Below are 18,392 nucleotides of genomic sequence, written 5' to 3' on the forward strand. Positions count from 1 at the left end.
AATTGCTATTTTTTTTTTTACTATGAAAAAATAAGTTTTTAATTCTTAAATATTTAAATATTTTTTTTAGACTTATATGTATGTAATGAAGAAAATTAAAATATAATGAAAAAAATCAAAATATAATTTATTTCTATATATTTATCAATTATTTATTCGTTATATACATGTATATTATTTAATCAAGTAATTTTGATAAACGTAGTTTATTACGTTTTTTTCTTATATGTTCTTTTTTCTTTTCTATAAATTGCTTGATCATATTTGGAGATAATATTTCACCTCTATATGTTTGGGGTATTATTTCTTTATCCAAAATAGCAAATTTTTCTTCAATATATTTTTTAGGATCAAAGTTTTGTGCCTCTTTAATTTGAGCAAGTAATTCTGCTTGAAATAATTTTTCCTTCAATATATTACGATTTGCTCTAATCTTTGCCCATTTAAACTTCATTCTTTTGCGCAGTTTCTTTCTTTTGTGTTTTTTCATTTTTTTTCTTCTAATTACTATCATACGTATAGCTAATTTTTCTAAGATATTTTCTGTTGGTGGAAGCTGGAAAGATGTATCTATTAATGGTAAATCCTGTTTAATCAGTTGATTTATTAATGAATTGGGTTCCTCCATTGATGGTATATATTTAGATAAAGGCATTTCATCTTTCTTAATATTATTTCTTGAATTTTCAAAATCTATATTAAGCGTTTTTGGTATAAATTTAATATTTGGAGATATTATATTTAAAGCATTTGTAGAAAAATTAGGAAGAAATATTGTATTATTATATTCTTTTAACAAATATGAAGAATAATATTTTACGATAATATTACCTAAAATAATAATATCACGATAATATTTTTTATAATAATATTTAAAAATTATATTAGGTTATGTTTAAGATCGAATTAGAAATAATAATTTACATACTTTTTGTGTTTATAGTTATTTGTCGAAATGCTGCACATAGTTTGTTAACAATCATTATAATTATTTCTTACATACATGTACATTTAATAATATACTTAAAATATGTAAAATACAATATTAAATTCAAAACATCGATCGAATGAAACTATAACTTACAAAAAAACATGGCGCCATCTAACGGAATATCAATGCACATATAATAAATAACTTTAGATGTAAGTAGAATTTAGGTATAAAAGAATTATATATTAATTAATATAATAGAATTGATAAGTCTTATGAGATTTTAAATTTTGTTTATTGAAAATCATTAATTTATTTAAACAATATATATATCTTAATAAGATATTTTATATTGGTGTATAATATAAACATATATGTATGATACTTTAATCCATTCGCGTTTTAAGAGTCTTGACTGTAATTTTATCTTTTTCTCTGTAATTAAAAGTTAATAATTAATGATGATCCTATAATGTATATATATATATATATATATATATATGTATATAAAGAAAAAAGATAAAGATCAAACTAACATTATATAAACAATAGCACCCCAACCAGATATTGCATCTCTATCACATGCATTTACTAATGCTTGACTAATTGTTTCAAAAAGATCATCTGGTTCCATATCTGGTTCATAAAGTGATTCACACATTCCATATAATTGTTCAGTACATGTTCCACCAACCACAAAATCATTTGATGGACTTATACATCCTATTAAATCCATATTGCAAATAAATGGTTCATAAGTATTAGGATTTAACCCAGCAATGATAGGTTCTACAAAATAAGGTCCAAATCTTCTTTCATATAATAAATTTGATACCATTGATGCAAATGCTTTAGGATGTATTTTTCTATTTTCTTTAAGTTCATAAAGATTTAATCTAAATCTTAATTTTTCCATTACAGTTTGAGTATCAGTAGCAAGACCAGGAAGGCTAAGATACAAATGAGATCCCATTTCAAATATCTTTTGAAAATCACATGTTATGGTTTGTGCTTGTATACCAAATCTACGATCAGCAGCTATTGCCACACAATTCTTGCCTTTCATTGCTATGATAGCTCCACCATTATAAGCTAAAATACTCTAAAAAAATTGCAAACAATCAAAATTATAAAAATTAATTAATAAAAATATTTTATTTTACTTTACTTAATTAAATTTCTTTTAATTAATTTAAAAATTTGTTGATATATAATTAAAAAATTTTCATTAATAATACAATTATATTTTTTTAACATAATTTATAAAACGTGCAATGTCATTAACAGTATTTGACAGTAACATAACCTCTTTTTCATTTTACATTATTATTTAAAATATTTGAATTTTACATTTTAAAATTTGAGATATTTGTAGAAATATGACAAAATAATTACTATTTGATATAATAAATATTTACCATTTTTAAAGAGTTTTGAAAAATTTACCAATATCAATTAAATTCTACCGCACTTTAAAGTATATTACAAAACGCAAGTTGTAAGTCATGAAATATATAATATATAGAAGTTCGATTTCTTCTTTTATTATAATATACAGTAAATATAAATTCATGTAACTGAAGCATTAATGTTTTTCTTATAAATAAAGATAATAAATAGCATATAATATTTTTATTTAGATATTATTATTTTTAATATAATATAATTTCTTAATATTATATAGTTAAGAAATGTATGCAAAAATTAATAAGATCTTGAATTTTTGATCATTTTGAAGTTTTAATAATCTTTTTATACTATTTTGCATTTAGATATATAATACTTTTAATATAGAAAAAAAAATCAATTTATTTAAATAAAGTAAATACAATATAGATATTATTAAAATTTATTATTTATGTTAGAATAACATAGTATATTTTGTACTGAGAGTAGAGTTTCTAGATAGCCTATTCCATCATCCCCTCCAAAATCTTAGAAAGTCAAGAGCAAAGGGGAAAAACATGGCTTTGCAATGTTATTGAGAAATTTGAGGCAGTTTCATGATCCGCATTTAATTCGTTATCTATTATAGAAAAAAAGTTTATATTTTTTGTGAATTCAAAGTCTTTTTTTAAGTAAACGTTTTATAAAAGTGATAGTTAAAGTGAAAACGAAAGGTGGAAAACGAACAAAAAAAAGAGAAAGAGAGGGAAAGACAGAGAGAGAGAAAAATGTGTTCGATCAAGACGAGTCATTGTAAATGTCATGAATTTTGCAACTGGGAATGATTTACGAATTACTGAAAAGAAGAATTTTCGTAGAATTTATCTTGATAGGAATTAAAATTGATTGGCAATTGCATTTTGAAGAATACAGATCATTCTTTCTACGAATTTTTGGTTAGTGGTTTCGATGAAAACCATCTGGATACTACCAGTCAGCTGTAGTTTGTAACATGCGTTTACACGTGCAGCTTATAATTTGTACAATAATTAAGAGACGTATCATTTAAATTTAATCAAAATAAAATATAATAAGATGCAATCGCGACAAAAAATGATTGTTTTTGGTTCACATTTTACGATGATTTACGAATGGTTTATATCTTTTCATATAAGTGTACAAGCGCTATTTTAAGTGCTGATCAACTCGATCTACTTGCTCTAGAATAGTATTCTAAGAAATAATTTTTTCATTGTATATATTGCTAGATTGAATAAAAGAAATTTTAAGATGTCCATGAAATAAATATGCATCCGCGATGTATTTTACTTTTATGTTATTTTTAAACCACTGATATACAAAACACTTGGACTTAATCTTATAATTTCAGTCTTTGTCTATAGTTTTAAGATTATTTTTGGAATATATTTTAGGTTCTTGGCTTTAATATTTTTTAATTCTATGACTTGTATTTGAGGTGTATTTATCTATTGTATAAATTTTGCATTATTTTTTCTATCATTGCAAGATTATAATTGAACATATTATTTTTTTTTTTGTAGGTTTACAGATTTGATAATTATATTATAGAATTTGTATACTTAACTCTTTGGTGTTGTAAGTCTGTAGTATTCTGTTGATCTTATAAAAGAATGTCACTAAAGCCTAAACGTGTTGATTTTACTCAAACATGGGAAGCATTACAAGAAACTGTAAAGTGTGTAATAACGTTATCATATGTTCCACGTGCAACATGGTATGATAGGTTCAGGTACTTTATGATATCTTTTGATTATTTTCAATTATTTTCATATTATATATATATATATATATTGCATATTTTTGCATATATATCTTTTTTTATTTCAGTGATGTGTATTCATTATGTGTGGCATATCCAGAACCACTTGCTGATCAATTATATTGTGAGACAAAAAGATTTCTAGACAATCATGTCTTCCAATTATTAACAAAGGTTCGTGCCCAAGGTGAATCTAGCTTATTGCAGGCATATCATCAAGCCTGGACAGAATATTCACAAGGCATTAATTATTTGCATCGCTTGTACTTATATTTGAATCAACAACATATTAAAAAACAAAAGCTTTCGGAGGCAGAACTGATTTATGGCATGTCTTCCGCTACAGTCGTTGATTGTCAAGAACAAATGGAAATAGGAGAATTAGGTTTAGATATTTGGAAAACGAGAATGATCACACCATTAAGAAAGCAACTTGTGTCTCTACTCTTAGAAAATATTCATGCAGATAGAGTTGGTACATCTCCCACAGCAAGTACAGAAGTTATTTGTGGTGTGATACAAAGTTTTGTTCGAGTTGAGGAATATAAGATGAAAGGACAAGTAGATGTAATGATCTTTGTTATATTATTTCATTTTTTTTTAATATGCACCTGTTTTGCAAAACTATTTTATGTAGTATATTTTCTTTTAGATGTATCAAGAAATTTTTGAAACACCTTTTCTTGAGGCTAGTGGAGAATTTTATATGAGAGAAGCAGCAGAATTACTTCAAAAATCGGATGTAACACATTATATGGAACGAGTAACGTGGCGACTCATTCAAGAGGAACTTCGTGCCCATAAGTTTCTTCACACAAGTTCTGTGCCTAAAGTATGCTTTTACTTTAATATGCATATATGAAGTTAATTATATATATATATATATATGTATATATTAAGTTATTAAGTGATATATTGTAGGTGAGACAATGCTGTGAAGAAAAAATGATTGCTACGCATGTAGCGTGGCTTCATTCAGAAGGAAAAAATATGATAGATAATGAACGTAAAAGGGACTTAATTCTTCTTTATCCATTGTTAAGGCCATTACCTTCAGGTTTGGCAGTACTTGTACAAAAATTTACTCAACACATCACTCAACAAGGATTACAAGCAATTGGTTCTTTACAAGGAGAAAATGTAAGACACATATAGACCAAATAATTATATTTTGCGCAATATTATTATTTATTGAATATGTAATATAGATACACACACAGTTTGTGGAAACTATGCTGGATGTACATCGTAAATATTCAGAATTAATTAAAGATGTGTTCAGGGGTGATCAAGCTTTTGTAACTGCTCTTGATAAAGCTTGTTCGATTGTTGTGAATCATAGGCCTGTTCCACGGCAACCAGCTAGAGCACCTGAACTAGTAAGTAAATTGTTATATTCTAGTGCAATTTATTAATTTTTTATTCTATGTCTAATATTTTAATTTAGCTTGCTAAGTACTGTGATTCTCTGCTAAAAAAATCTGCCAAGGCTGCCTCAGAGGGAGAAGTAGAAGAAAAACTAGCACAGTGTATTACTGTGTTTAAATATGTTGATGATAAGGATGTTTTTCAGAAATTTTATGCACGAATGTTGGCAAAGAGATTAATACATCAACAATCGCAATCAATGGATGCCGAAGAATCAATGATTGATCGTTTAAAACAAGCTTGTGGTTATGAATTCACGAATAAGTTACATCGGATGTTCACCGATATGTCGGTTTCAGCCGACTTGAATGCCAAGTTTACAACAAGTTTACGAGAAGGGGACAGAGAAAATCAATTAGGCATCGGTTTTGTAGTGTATGTGTTACAAGCAGGTGCTTGGCCATTAGGTTTACCACCATCTTCAGGACCATTCGATATTCCTCAACAATTAGAAAAATCTATACAGGCATTCGAAACTTTTTATCACGCGCAATTTAACGGACGGAAACTTACTTGGTTACATCACCTTTGTCAAGGCGAACTCAAGTTCAATTATTTAAAAAAACCTTATTTGGTAACTGTACAAACATACCAAATGGCACTGCTACTTCTTTTCGAACATTGTGATTCGATACAATGCAGGGAAGCTGCCGCATCATTACGCTTATCACATGATCAATTAGTTAAACATGCAACCAGTTTGGTTGATTGTAAAATTTTAAAAAAATCAACAGATGGAGAATTGGAGGAAGATACAATTTTGTCGCTCAATTTCGATTATTATAATAAAAGAACGAAATTTCGTATAACTGGTACATTACAACGGGATGTACCGCACGAATGTCATGATGTTGAAACTACTCATCGCAGTGTTGACGATGATCGAAAATTGTACCTGCAAGCAGCTATAGTTCGTATTATGAAGAGTCGTAAGGTTTTGAGACATAATCAACTTGTACAAGAAGTGAGATTTTATTTTAACATCAATACGTGCGAATTAAGTTAAACAATTCAATTGAATGTAATAATGTTTTTCCAGGTACTAAGTCAATCTAAGGTTACATTTGCACCATCAATCAGCATGATCAAAAAATGCATCGAAGCTCTTATAGATAAACAATATATTGAACGTACGCCAAATAATGCAGATGAGTATTCGTACGTCGCATGATTTTATCGTACCACCTGACACAATCATTAATTTATTTTATTCAGGGTGCTTTGTGATCATTCATAATATCATACTTTTGGTAATGTTTTAATAAGATGATTAAATACTCAAAATTTTATCTGATTAAATACATTTCTATAATCGGAAAAAACAATACTTTTATCAGTAATAAATCAAATCTCTCGTTTGAAAGATCAAAGAAAGCATCCTGAATTGCTTTCTTGCTCCTAAATTGACCGATTAATAACTTAGTTGATTCAATGACTTGTAATATATGTGCACGGAATAAAGATGATGTTACTATTTTATGCTGGGACAGTTTCATTAGTTTCCCAAGAGTAAAAATTTAATTTCTGATTTTATTATAACATTATATTATTATAACTACTCGAGATTCATTGAATCCATATGAAGAAACAAATCGATATATTTTTACAAAATCTATATAACAATATTTTAAGTATGTTTGAATTCTAATTTTTATCTCGTTATTTAATAATGATGATAAGTTTTTGGTCCCTTATTTTTTTAAATTATAAAATACCAGTTATAAAACTGGTCATAATGTATATAATACTTTTGATGGCCATATATTGCACGATACATGGTGAGATTCAAGTGACATTGCAAAGAATTGTTTGCATCAGACACTTTGCTCTTTAAAAATATTATATAATATAAGGAATATTATTAATGAGTTACACTACAGCATAGATTTGGGTTGGTACTATTAGGAACGTGGAGTTTTTAGTTGCAACAATTCTGGATCCAGCAAAGGATTATCATCTGCCTCTGATTCTAATGGCTTATTCATACTATTAACCACAAGAGATGATGCAGTAGCTGTGTTACTATATGGTGAAAATCCTGCCCATTCCATGCCAAGATATATGGGTGGTGGGCTACCTAATGGTGGTTCCAATAACAAATGATCTGATTGTTGCTGCTGTTGCTGCTGTTGTACTTCTTGGCATTCAGAAGGTGGCAAATGCGAAGTCAAGTGAGTGGTTACTTTACATTGTTTCTCTTGTTTTCGCCATTTTGCTCTTCTATTTTGAAACCATACCTATAAGAAAGTTATCGAACTTGATTAATTATTATCGATCGTATTTTTTGGAACAATAGAATATAGCTATTACCTGTACTCTGGCTTCTGTCAATTGAATACGGAGAGCAAGTTCTTCTCTAAAAAATACATCAGGATAATGCGTTTTTTGAAATGCTCTTTCCAATTCTTCCAATTGAAAGTTCGTGAACGTGGTACGATATCTGCGCTGTTTTCTTTTACCGACTCCAGTTGATTGCCTATCTTCACTTCCTGGACTTGATGAAAAATCATACGCTATAAAAATAAAATATTATACTAATCAATATTATCAAATATATTTTCATCAATGTACGATGTCACGAATATAGCGCGATTTAAAATTATTCACTTTAAAACGAAGCACTGTCGCTACAAAACATTATAAATTAATGTGTTGATTCACACGCTGATGTCTCACTGCATTTAATTGCGATAAATTTAAAATATGGTATAAAATGATTCATAACTTTTAAACCGATTACCACTAACTCTATTTAAAACAAGGGCTGGCGATTCGCTTAATGCATTTAGCAATAATTTAATTGAGGACTGCCCCAACTTACGAGCCGACAGGTAGAGAGTGGCAGTTAATTAAATCAGGTCTGGGGTGGCAGGGTGCACTTACAGAATTTTGTAGGAAAGCAAACTGAGGAAGATTGAGCGCCTATCAGACCAGCTAGAGCAGTCGACTGTAGATCTCCTGCAGAGTTGATCTCGTCTGGTGCTCCAGCAGAAGCAACGATCGCTCCAGTGGACACTAGAGGATCACGCGGTGCACCCACTAAAAATAATTGTCTACCATTTTCGTTCGCACTTTCGTCTTCTTCCTTTAAATCCATTGCAATATTTGGCTTCCGTCGTTTAATTAATTAAAACACTGAATAAATGAGACTGATGGTAGACTGAGTGAAGAATAGGCTAATGGTAATTGAATCACTACAGGTTGAGAAGTTCGTGTGGGTACCACAGCGACTCCACAACTCTGCTATTTCTTTTCTCTTTTCCTCTTTTTTTTTTCCTTACACCTGTACGATGTAGATAGGGTAGGGGATAGAGTATATTCAACATGAACTCTCTCAAGAGGGGTAGTGAAGCCTCAAAAATGTATTGCTTATACACCACGAATCAATAGCATGAGTGTAGAAAAACGGTATATCTAGTTTTTATCATGTATTCATTAACTGTTTTATAAGTAATTAATATACGCACGGTCATATGTAATAACCGATTTTCATTTGGTATTAAAAATATCAAATCGTAAAATGAAATTATATTTGTAGTTAATTAATTTAGAAAAGAAAAAAAAAAGATCTTGAACATACAATAATTCGATAGTTACTTGTTGCATTAAGATTATTTTCAATTAATATATCGAAATATATGGTTATAATTTTTATTTTATAAAAAAATGAAAAGGCAAAAAAAGAATATGTTATAAGAATAAATTTTGTTAGATTTTTTTTTTTATTAGATCAGTGTAGTGTATTACAATATGTACAAAATTTGCTAGATCTATTCAGACTTAAATAAAGATATATATATATATATATATATATATCGTGCCTTAAAAGTGCACATCTCATTGTTCAAGCATTACCACAATAATTCTTTGTTAAGCTTATAGAAAACTGAAATTATGCTATTTATTTTATTCATGGAAATGTGAGAAAATATATTCAACACAGTGCATATCACAGTAGGTGCATGAAGTAAAATGTTCAATATGAACTTCAAAATTGTTATCATCTTCAGTATTCCATCTCATGTGTATATATTGAAACGCATTAGTTGGACCCATGTTATATCAACATAGAATGAAACATTCAGACATAAAAAAGGCGAACCTTACTGGTAGAGACCAATAAATCATCGTCAAAAAATTTTGTCTCTATCACAACATTTCCACTAAATAAAAATAAAAAAGATTAATTAATGACAAATGATTTCAAAATAGAAAAGTATAATAATATATTGTATATACTTACTTTAAAACATTAGCAGGCATCATTTGACTTTCTGGAGCAGCTTGGATCAAACTTTGCCATGTATTAGTACTATTAGGTATAACAAATCCAAATTCGAAAAACCATTCTTCCAAACATCTACCTTTAAACAATACTTTCTGTTCTAACCTAAATCTTTCCATTGGTTCTGCAGAACTAAAATTAATTTCTCGTGAAACTGCACGACATTTTAAAATCTTTTTAGGTACTCTTGCTTCATGTTCGATTTCTGGGACAGATCTTTGTATAATAAATTTCAAAGTTAATTTAAAAATTATATCATTAGAGCATTATTGTATAGGTTATAATATACTTACAAATCTTCGTTACCTTGCCATAGTATTTTACCACTATCGGCGTCTCGTAAATTCATCCAATTTCTGTGATAAGTAATAGTTAAGAAATATAATTATAAATTAATACTGTTAATAATATTAATAGATAAAATTTTTCATCGTAAACTGACTTTAACCTATAAAATGCCACGATTAATTGTGTAATTTATTTGCAATAGAATTGTAATTTTGTTATTTAAAAAAAAAAGGATACACTTGAAAGCCTTTAAGTATATCTTCGCCTCGAGAAGGCATAATTATTTTCACACGAAATTAATTACTTTTTATCTTGTATGTACATAAATGTAAAATCCATTCGAAACTATCGATTCTTTAATTTACTAATTTGTAAGCAGAAAGTAGCCATTGGTCATATCATAGCTAATTTCAGGTATCATTGACAGAATAGATAAATTTATAAAAATTATTTTTAACATTTCTACATTAAATAGCATAAATCATAAATTATAGATAATTAGAATAGATAAGATATAAAAGATGAAATATACATACATATATTGCATGTTATATTTCATAACATATTTTAAATTAGATGTTAAGAATTAAGATTAATATATACATTTCATAATTTGCAGATTTTATTAAATTATCGATCCAAGATTTTGCAAGATAACATAAAAATTAAAGTAATATATGAATAATAATTTCCATTAATATATAGAAAAATTTTCTAAAAAATATAAAAGAATCAAATTATTTAACATTTTTATTATTTTCGTCTTTTTGAATTAGATGAAAACGAGATAAAAGTAGAATATAATATATTCAAAAAAAAAAAAATAAATAAAAAAAAATTTACTAACATTTCTTCCAATCAGTATTATCAATTTAAAAAAGTTGTATCGTATTTTTTATTTTGCATCGTTGTATATTATTTTTAAGCAAATTATTATATTGTCTAATAATTTTATAAATATATTTATAATAATAATAAAATAATGATAATCAATTATAAATTATTGTATATTTACGTAAATTTATTGAATAAATCAACTTATTAAATAAGATATTTAATTCTTTTTTTTTTATTATATTTTATATTTTTAATAAAAAAAAAATTTTGTATTTATATTTTTTATGAAATAAAATAAAACATAATAAAACGTGATCGAATAAATTTTGTTAAGAATTTTTATTAATAAGTTAAACAAGGAAAATGAATAATGAGACAAGGATAAAGATAGTATAAAAATATTGAAATCAGCGCCATCTTCAGAGTGCCGCAAATGAAACTCGTATATAAAGGACAGAAAATAGTAAGAAAAGGATAAAAAATAAAATAAGAATTAGCCTACAACGCCATCTCTACGAGCGAACTATCACAAATGAGTATAAACTCTAAAGGTAAAGTATGATAAGAATTGAATATCAACGCCATCTTATGAACCATCTTTCATTAAAAGATATCTTTAGTACCGAAGAGATGGCGCAATGATCAATTCTTGAACTATTTCTATCCTTCTTTTATTATTTTCTGTCCTTTATATACGAGTTTCATTTGCGGCACTCTGAAGATGGCGCTGATTTCAATATTTTTGTCCTATCTCTGTCTTTGTCTCACTATTTATTTTCCTTGTCTAACTTATCGATCTTAAAATTTTCAATAAAGCCTATTCGATCTAAATTTTTCCTTTTAAATTTTATTCCATTTCGTGAAAATCAACGCAAGAAACATCATCCCAAGTTTTCACTACGGTTCTTTATCTTCTCAGTAACAGAAGGAAATTTTTTAACAAAAGTTTCTCAAATTCTCTTAATTTTCTTTTCTGATAAAAAAGTACGTAGTTCGAAAGTTTGAAAAATCAATTGTTAATAAATAATCCCTTAACCTTAAGAAAATTTTCAATTCTTATAATTCATTCCTGAAAAAAATTTAAGAAAGAATTCCCTTAATAGTTTATCAAGGTATTAAAAAATTAACACCTTACTTGGCAATTTAAAAATAGTTGAAATCCCGATTCGAGAAATAAACCGAGATATTACGAGGACAAGTGGTGCAACAAGTGCCGCAATTATTTCCTATCCTCGCATCTTCTGCCATATGAATGCCATTTGGATTGCGAGGGTATACAAGTTGGCGAAGATAGAAATCCGAGACCGACGCGTCCAGGACGGTTTCGATCTTGGTAGTGTTAATCAAGCTGGAAATCGGGAGAACTGTCCCATCCTGGAGATTTTCTAATTCGTCAACCTAGCTTTTCCTTAATTCTCCGCTAATGCTGCCACGGATAATACAGAGGGTTTCCTTTCATGTGTTTTATTGCTCCACCGAATCTTAGCCGAGAAACGGTTTACAAATAATTAGCAGATCGAGTTACATTAAATGTAATAATAATAATAATTTTATTATTAAAAAGATCAATATTGCAATAGCAATAATTTATAATCCTCCTCCTTTCTTTCCTCTCTTTCTCTTTCTTTTTCTTTCTCCTTTTTTCAATTATTTAAGAACGATATCAAGTTTTCATAAGTTTTCCAAGCTAAAAAAAAAATTCACCATTATCCACAATGATAAAAATCATCTTCCAAGTAATAAAACGATCTCCTTTTCCTCTAATAACAACGTTAATGTACATTACAGCATATTTAATAGACTTTAGATTTTATGACGGATGTTTCGATCGATCAGAAACTTAACGATACTTGCCTCTGTTCGAAGCAAACGCGTCAAGTAACAACGTTCAACTGCCGATCATTGTTACGGCAAGGAGTGCAGTTTCATCCGTGCTGTGTGTGCGTCTGCACGTCTTTTAAAAGTCGATCGGCTATCGGTGCACCCCGTTTCGCTCGTAAATGACCACCCTTTGAAGCGGCGAACGAGCAGCGACGCTGGTTTCCGGGCCATCAAGGTTGCATTGACGACAGTCGGCGAATAAAGAGCACGCGTGTTCCATGGAGAACGTGGTGGATTCTTCTTTCTCGTCGTTCGTTTCCTTATATAGTGCTCCCTTTTACGAGTACTGCACTCGATTCTACTAGATCCCTGATCGGGACTTTGGACAATGTGGAGCGAAATCCAAGTTGGAGCAGCCGTGTTCTTCTGCAATTTAAGTAAAAAGAAGGAAGAAAGGAAGGAAGAAAGGAAGAAAGGAAGGAAGGAAGGGAATAATAGATGGAATTATCGCTCGATTCTTCCTGGATTTTCGTGGATGTTGGATTTTTTGAAAGTTTTCAACAGTTCTGCGGTATTCGTCTAAATTAAATTGTTCTTCTTTTATCGATAAAGTAAAAAGAAAAGAGAAAAAATAATTCGAAACTATCGTTTTCGCGAATAAATCACGATAATTGGTGAGCTTCTTCAAAAATAGTAATACGTTCTCTTATTTCAATCGATTATCTAATTTAAACGTTGCTTCCTTGAATTATGGATTATTTTCGACAAGAGTTTCGATTGTCACGTTATACGACTGTTTCTCCAATTTCCGAAAGTATTATTTAATCACTCATTCGAGAGGAACGAGTAAGAATTTTCTTCCTAGCCACGTGCGTTTTCGAAAATTAATCAAATTATCCTCCTCGCTACTTTTCCCTTTTAAAAAAGGAGAGTTAAAATTAATCCTCCTCTTGAATTTTCCTCCGATTGTTATTTATTTTACCCCAAAATTCTAATCCTACTGCATATTTATTTATTTTAAAAGGCGCATTTTCGACGACATTCTTAAAAAAAATTACCCCTCCCCTCCTCGCCGTTCCTCGTGTCGGGTCACGGATACACAATTCCCCCCTCCTCCCTCCGCCTCCCCTAAAAAAAAACGAAAAAAAAAGAAGAAGGGGAAAAGAAAAAATTAACCAGGGATGTTGAATGGACGTTTGCTGCGTGGGAGAGGAACTCGTAATGCATTCGGCGTCATTATACCGCCATTACACGGCTCAATTTGTAACAGTGTAAAAACAAAATGAAAATCATCGGGAATAGGGGCGAGGAGAGGGCACGGTGTGCCGTCGCGCTATTGGTCGCCGTTAGGGGTGTCTGAACACTTCGTGGGTGGTTGGGAGCGGCTATATAAAGCGTTTCACGGATCATGGTACATCGCAGTTGCTTTCACGTGTTGCTTCATTCCGCGGGAGACTTTTCCCTTCCTCGAGAACGTGCCCGAAAATCGTACAAATCCTACCCATTTTTTCCTCCACGCCCCCTCCCCCCTCCAACCCTTCCTCGTTCTCCACTCTCGGTCGGCCAACGAGCCTCGCGTTCCTCCCTTCGTTTCCAACGAAACGATATCTCTCGGATCGAGAATTTAACCGAGAATAGTTTTTCGAGAGCGTTTCTTTTTTTTTTTTTACTCGTCGGTTACTGTTATTACGGTTGGAACGATGAGGAAATAGTTCAGAGGAAGGATCGATCACGAGGAAAGGAATAAATAAATAATCTTCGTTTCTAGAGAATCGTGAAAAGAGATTGAGAGGGCGATTGCAAAACTGGAAGGAGGTAAATTGAGAAATTGATTCCTTTCTATTCGACGATAGAACAAATAAAGCTAACTCGATTATTCGATGAAAAAATTGAATCGAAAAGAAGAGGAGGGGGACGAAGGAAATATTGGGAGTTGTTATATTGTTTTTACAGGCAGGAACATGCATTCGCGGGGTAGGAAGATGCAACTGGTGCCGTGTTTCGGTGGCGTAGAGATCGTGCTGTGTTTGTGGATCACGAGTGCTGTTTTAACACTGGTCGCGTCCCAGCAAAAGTTCTACATCCAGGGCCGGTATGGAAAACGGCAAGAGCCGCGTACAGGTGAGCGAAAATCGTATATGTACATACACATCTATATATATATTTACCAGAAACGATAGAAATCCATCCGTATCGCGTGTCGTTAGTTTTACCGTTCGTTTTTTCCTTCTCACAAATGGATAGTTGTGGAGCTAGTTAATTCGAGTCTGATTAATTAATGTTCCAACTACTCCGATATTCCGTCTGATAATTATAAACCGCTCGTCGATCAACTCGTATCCTATTTGCTGTGCTATTTCCCACGATACCGCGGTTCACCCATGATTCGCCAAAGCTTTAATTTTCCAAGCAATTTTTATAGCTTTTTAGCTTCTGCTTTACGTTTCCACGATTCTCTGGTCAGAAACCGTTGTTCCGAACAACGATTGCCTGCAATTATCCGTTTCCGATTTCCAGTCACCCGATCTTTCCGAAAATTTGAGATTTTACTCCGATGGGTTATAGATTTTTCTCTCTCCCTCTCTCTGTCTCCATCCTCTTTCCCCGTCCATGTCACGTGATAATTGATCGAGTTCTTTTTCTTTTTTTTCTTTTTTTTTTCAATTACAGAAATCTCTCGTTTCGATCCTGCTCCACGGACAATTCGTTCGTTCGTTTTATCGCAACGATAAATCAGGAAATATTGTTCCTGTTTAATAATAATTGTTATTTTTCCAAGAATATCCTTTCAATATCTTCATGGTAATTAGATCTTCGAGCGAGTGGACGACAAAAGGAAATTGTAACATAAATAAAAAATTTTATGGCAAATTAAACTCGAAAGAATGAGAATTTCTTGAACGCGGGTCCAATTTAACTATCGAATGTCCGGACTCGGGACATTTTTCTCCCCAATCATCGTTTTAATATAACTTGTTTCAATTTCTCGGAGAAAAATGGAGCTTAAATGAAGCTTGCGTTATTTAGAAAAAAATAATCAAAATCGTAATCTTATCATGTACAGATATACAGATGTATTGGTGTAGAATAACGGAATAGATGGAACGATCTCTATTCTATTTAATCAATATATTAAATTCATCATTTTCTTTTATTTTTTTTTTCTTTTAATAATCTTTTAGTTAAAGTCGCTCACTCGTCCATCGTAACAAGAAAATTAGATCTTCAAATATGCAGGACATTTTTGTCCAGGGGATGATACATTCAACGTAATCACGGGTTCACGAGTTGGAAAAATTATACTCCATCTATAGAAAGATCGAAATTTAAGATCAACTTTCTTCGATCGTTTCTTTTTTTTTCTTTTTAACTCGTTAATTCAGAAATAAGGAAAAGACTGATCCCTTTCGACGATCTCTCGAGGATTCGTCCGCGATTATGTAACGCATGTTAATTGCAGATTCGTTCTACGTGTCGGGAGGGAGATACGGACGCAGCGAGAACGGAATGGAAAAGGCGAGCAAATCGCAATTGGCGAAGTTGGTGGAGGTGGAGGTGCCGAGGATAGATCGATTCGTTTGGGGTGGCCGATACGGGAAACGATCGCCCCCCGACTCTAATCGGCCTGTCTCGTCCGTCAATCGCTTCAGCGCTGTCCTCGACTTCATGGATCAGGTCGACCTCGATCGAGAGAACGATCTCAGTAATCGAAACGAGCTCGATTTTCTCCCTTAAGATCAACCGTATACCATACGGTGAGCATCATCGTGTATAATAGATCATTTTTTAATAGAAAAATTCCACCTCTGGACGTGTTTCTCTTTTTTTCGTTTGTTTATTAAATAAACGCGTGGCGCGGAAGATCGTTTCGAAGGCTCGGCTCATCAATTATTAATATAAGATCGATACGAGATGTACAGATGTCCCAAGCGTTGAAATCACCCAAGAGGAGTGTGCTCGTTAGCGCGTTGAATGAATTTTGAAGCGTGGATAAAATAATAATCTGGAGCGTAAAAAAAAAAAAAAAAAAGTGTTTAACTTTGTTGGAATTATTAACGAGTGTGGGATGACACTTTTGTCGTTGAAGTTTGTTTTTCGCGATCCATTGCGACGAAGAGGAAGTTTTGAAACGAAGCTTTTTTCGCGGTTCGTGGAACAAATTTTAGTTTTTCGTATCGTTTGAAATTTATAATTTTTTTTAAATGCGTTTTCGGAGTGAAAAAAAAAAGGAATAAAAAAAAGGAAAAACTCGAAAATTTACAAATTTCAAGCTTCTAATTTCACCGTGATGTTGTTAGAACGAGTTTAATTTTGCAAAATCGAGGATGGTATTTATTTTGTTAAATTTCCTTTGTCAAAGTTGCAAAGCATCACCTAAAGCGGTTTCAAATGCAAAGAGATCTCGTTACAAAAGCGGAATAATTCTTTTTTTTTTTTCTTCTCCTTCCTTCTCCCCCCATGGAACAACATTAGTTTCAGTTCCTCTTTTCTATTTTTTGCAGACACCTTGGGAGGACTCGTTGGGTCTTTTTCGTGCAAAGAGAAAGAAAAAGAAAAAGAAAAAGAAAAGAAAACTCGAGGGAAGAAAGAAGATGCACGAGGAACGAGCGGGTTTCAATTTTTTAAACAAGTCCTTCGCATAATCGCCATTGTTTTTATCCAATTTAAACAGAGTGTAAAGTGTCGCGAAAATCGGTCAAACGAGTAAAGAAACAAAATATAAGCTTCAGTTTACGCATCGTAGAACACCCTGTGTTCTTTCATTCGCATCCGACGAATTCCCCTCCCTTTTTCCTTGATTCTTCGCGTCACTTAATGTTGCCCCGATTTTTACCAAAAAAAGATTGGAAGAGAAATTACCGAATTTGCGCGCGAAACTTAAAAATTCGAAACACGAATTCTCCTCCAAATTGATCATAAATTTTTCTTAATATTTTTCCACGCATCAGTTCAGAGACTTATCTGTCTCTTGGGTGCAAAAGTCTAAAATACTAAAAGTCTCTCGTCTTTCGTCTAATTATTCTTTCAAAAGTTTGTCAGGAGTACCTTTATTAGGTCACCCCTTCGGGAAATTTCGCCTTTCCCCCCTCTCCCGTTTTACCAACGCCTCCACTAACCCTTTCCCCTCCGTCTTTTATTCAATTCTTTATTCTTTATTCAACATTTAGAACGGATTCGTTTCAAAAAGATTTTTCCCGCTCCTCCGTTTAATCCCTCCACCCTTTTCTCTTTGGCTACCATCTATTAATATCGAGTTTCAATCGTTTCCCCATTTTCGTTCTCCTCTTTAAACGCCCAGTTTTTTTCCCCACTTACCTTTTTTTTTTCTTTTTTTGTCCGCATCGAAACAAGCGCAACAAGTTCTCGTCGAGAGAGGCGAGTCTAGATTCGATTATTTTATTTGTTTTGTTTTTTTCTTTTTTCCCCCTCCCCTTGTTTTTATTTTCCAACAATCCGCTTCCTTTTTCCCTCCCTTTCTTTCTCTCTCTTTTTTTTCTATTTTCCAAACGATCGGCGAGAGTAGGCGGTCGAAATATCGGCCACGTGACGATAACAGTGCCGTTTTATTTCTCGGTCAAGTGTTTCTACCGATTTGGTATTGATCAATACGCGAT

General features: G+C 31.5%; 6 protein-coding genes across 8 annotated transcripts; 2 read left to right on the forward strand and 4 right to left on the reverse strand.

The window, feature by feature from the left end:
- Nucleotides 1–121: 121 nt before the first annotated feature.
- On the reverse strand, nt 122–1,122 carry LOC107998657 (uncharacterized). The gene is made up of 2 exons (XM_017058032.3): nt 929–1,122; nt 122–831 (listed from the first exon to the last, which is right to left on the reverse strand). Exons 1-2 carry the CDS (start codon nt 981–983, stop codon nt 179–181), a joined length of 708 nt encoding a protein of 235 aa, XP_016913521.1. The 5' UTR covers nt 984–1,122; the 3' UTR covers nt 122–178.
- Nucleotides 1,123–1,204: 82 nt separating this feature from the next.
- LOC107998658 (proteasome subunit beta type-3) lies at nt 1,205–2,470 on the reverse strand. Its single transcript, XM_017058033.3, has 3 exons — nt 2,350–2,470; nt 1,468–2,033; nt 1,205–1,366 (listed from the first exon to the last, which is right to left on the reverse strand). The coding sequence occupies exons 1-3, from the start codon at nt 2,350–2,352 to the stop codon at nt 1,318–1,320; spliced, it is 618 nt and encodes a 205-aa protein (XP_016913522.1). The 5' UTR covers nt 2,353–2,470; the 3' UTR covers nt 1,205–1,317.
- A 351-nt stretch (nt 2,471–2,821) lies between these two features.
- On the forward strand, nt 2,822–7,025 carry LOC107998719 (cullin-2). 3 transcript variants are annotated; one of them, XM_062084681.1, is made up of 8 exons: nt 2,822–3,471; nt 3,880–4,088; nt 4,187–4,685; nt 4,771–4,950; nt 5,040–5,258; nt 5,327–5,497; nt 5,566–6,510; nt 6,586–7,025. In XM_062084681.1, the coding sequence occupies exons 2-8, from the start codon at nt 3,970–3,972 to the stop codon at nt 6,715–6,717; spliced, it is 2,265 nt and encodes a 754-aa protein (XP_061940665.1). In that variant the 5' UTR covers nt 2,822–3,471; nt 3,880–3,969; the 3' UTR covers nt 6,718–7,025. The 3 variants fall into 3 exon arrangements, with proteins under 3 accessions (XP_061940665.1, XP_016913623.1, XP_016913624.1); XM_017058134.3 differs by having other exon boundaries at nt 2,844–3,273; XM_017058135.3 differs by having other exon boundaries at nt 2,846–3,273; nt 3,880–4,073.
- LOC107998720 (homeobox protein ARX-like) lies at nt 6,500–9,223 on the reverse strand. The gene is made up of 3 exons (XM_017058136.3): nt 8,430–9,223; nt 7,857–8,059; nt 6,500–7,783 (listed from the first exon to the last, which is right to left on the reverse strand). Exons 1-3 carry the CDS (start codon nt 8,641–8,643, stop codon nt 7,448–7,450), a joined length of 753 nt encoding a protein of 250 aa, XP_016913625.1. The 5' UTR covers nt 8,644–9,223; the 3' UTR covers nt 6,500–7,447.
- Nucleotides 9,224–9,249: 26 nt separating this feature from the next.
- On the reverse strand, nt 9,250–10,675 carry LOC107998721 (retinal rod rhodopsin-sensitive cGMP 3',5'-cyclic phosphodiesterase subunit delta). The gene is made up of 4 exons (XM_017058137.3): nt 10,357–10,675; nt 10,125–10,187; nt 9,790–10,047; nt 9,250–9,709 (listed from the first exon to the last, which is right to left on the reverse strand). The coding sequence occupies exons 1-4, from the start codon at nt 10,395–10,397 to the stop codon at nt 9,628–9,630; spliced, it is 444 nt and encodes a 147-aa protein (XP_016913626.1). The 5' UTR covers nt 10,398–10,675; the 3' UTR covers nt 9,250–9,627.
- Nucleotides 10,676–14,193: 3,518 nt separating this feature from the next.
- LOC107993293 (uncharacterized) lies at nt 14,194–17,520 on the forward strand. The gene is made up of 4 exons (XM_062084693.1): nt 14,194–14,592; nt 14,731–14,898; nt 16,238–16,532; nt 17,280–17,520. The coding sequence occupies exons 2-3, from the start codon at nt 14,739–14,741 to the stop codon at nt 16,510–16,512; spliced, it is 435 nt and encodes a 144-aa protein (XP_061940677.1). The 5' UTR covers nt 14,194–14,592; nt 14,731–14,738; the 3' UTR covers nt 16,513–16,532; nt 17,280–17,520.
- Nucleotides 17,521–18,392: the final 872 nt, after the last annotated feature.

This window comes from Apis cerana, linkage group LG14 (genome assembly GCF_029169275.1).
Source record: "Apis cerana isolate GH-2021 linkage group LG14, AcerK_1.0, whole genome shotgun sequence".
NCBI lineage: Eukaryota > Metazoa > Arthropoda > Insecta > Hymenoptera > Apidae > Apis > Apis cerana.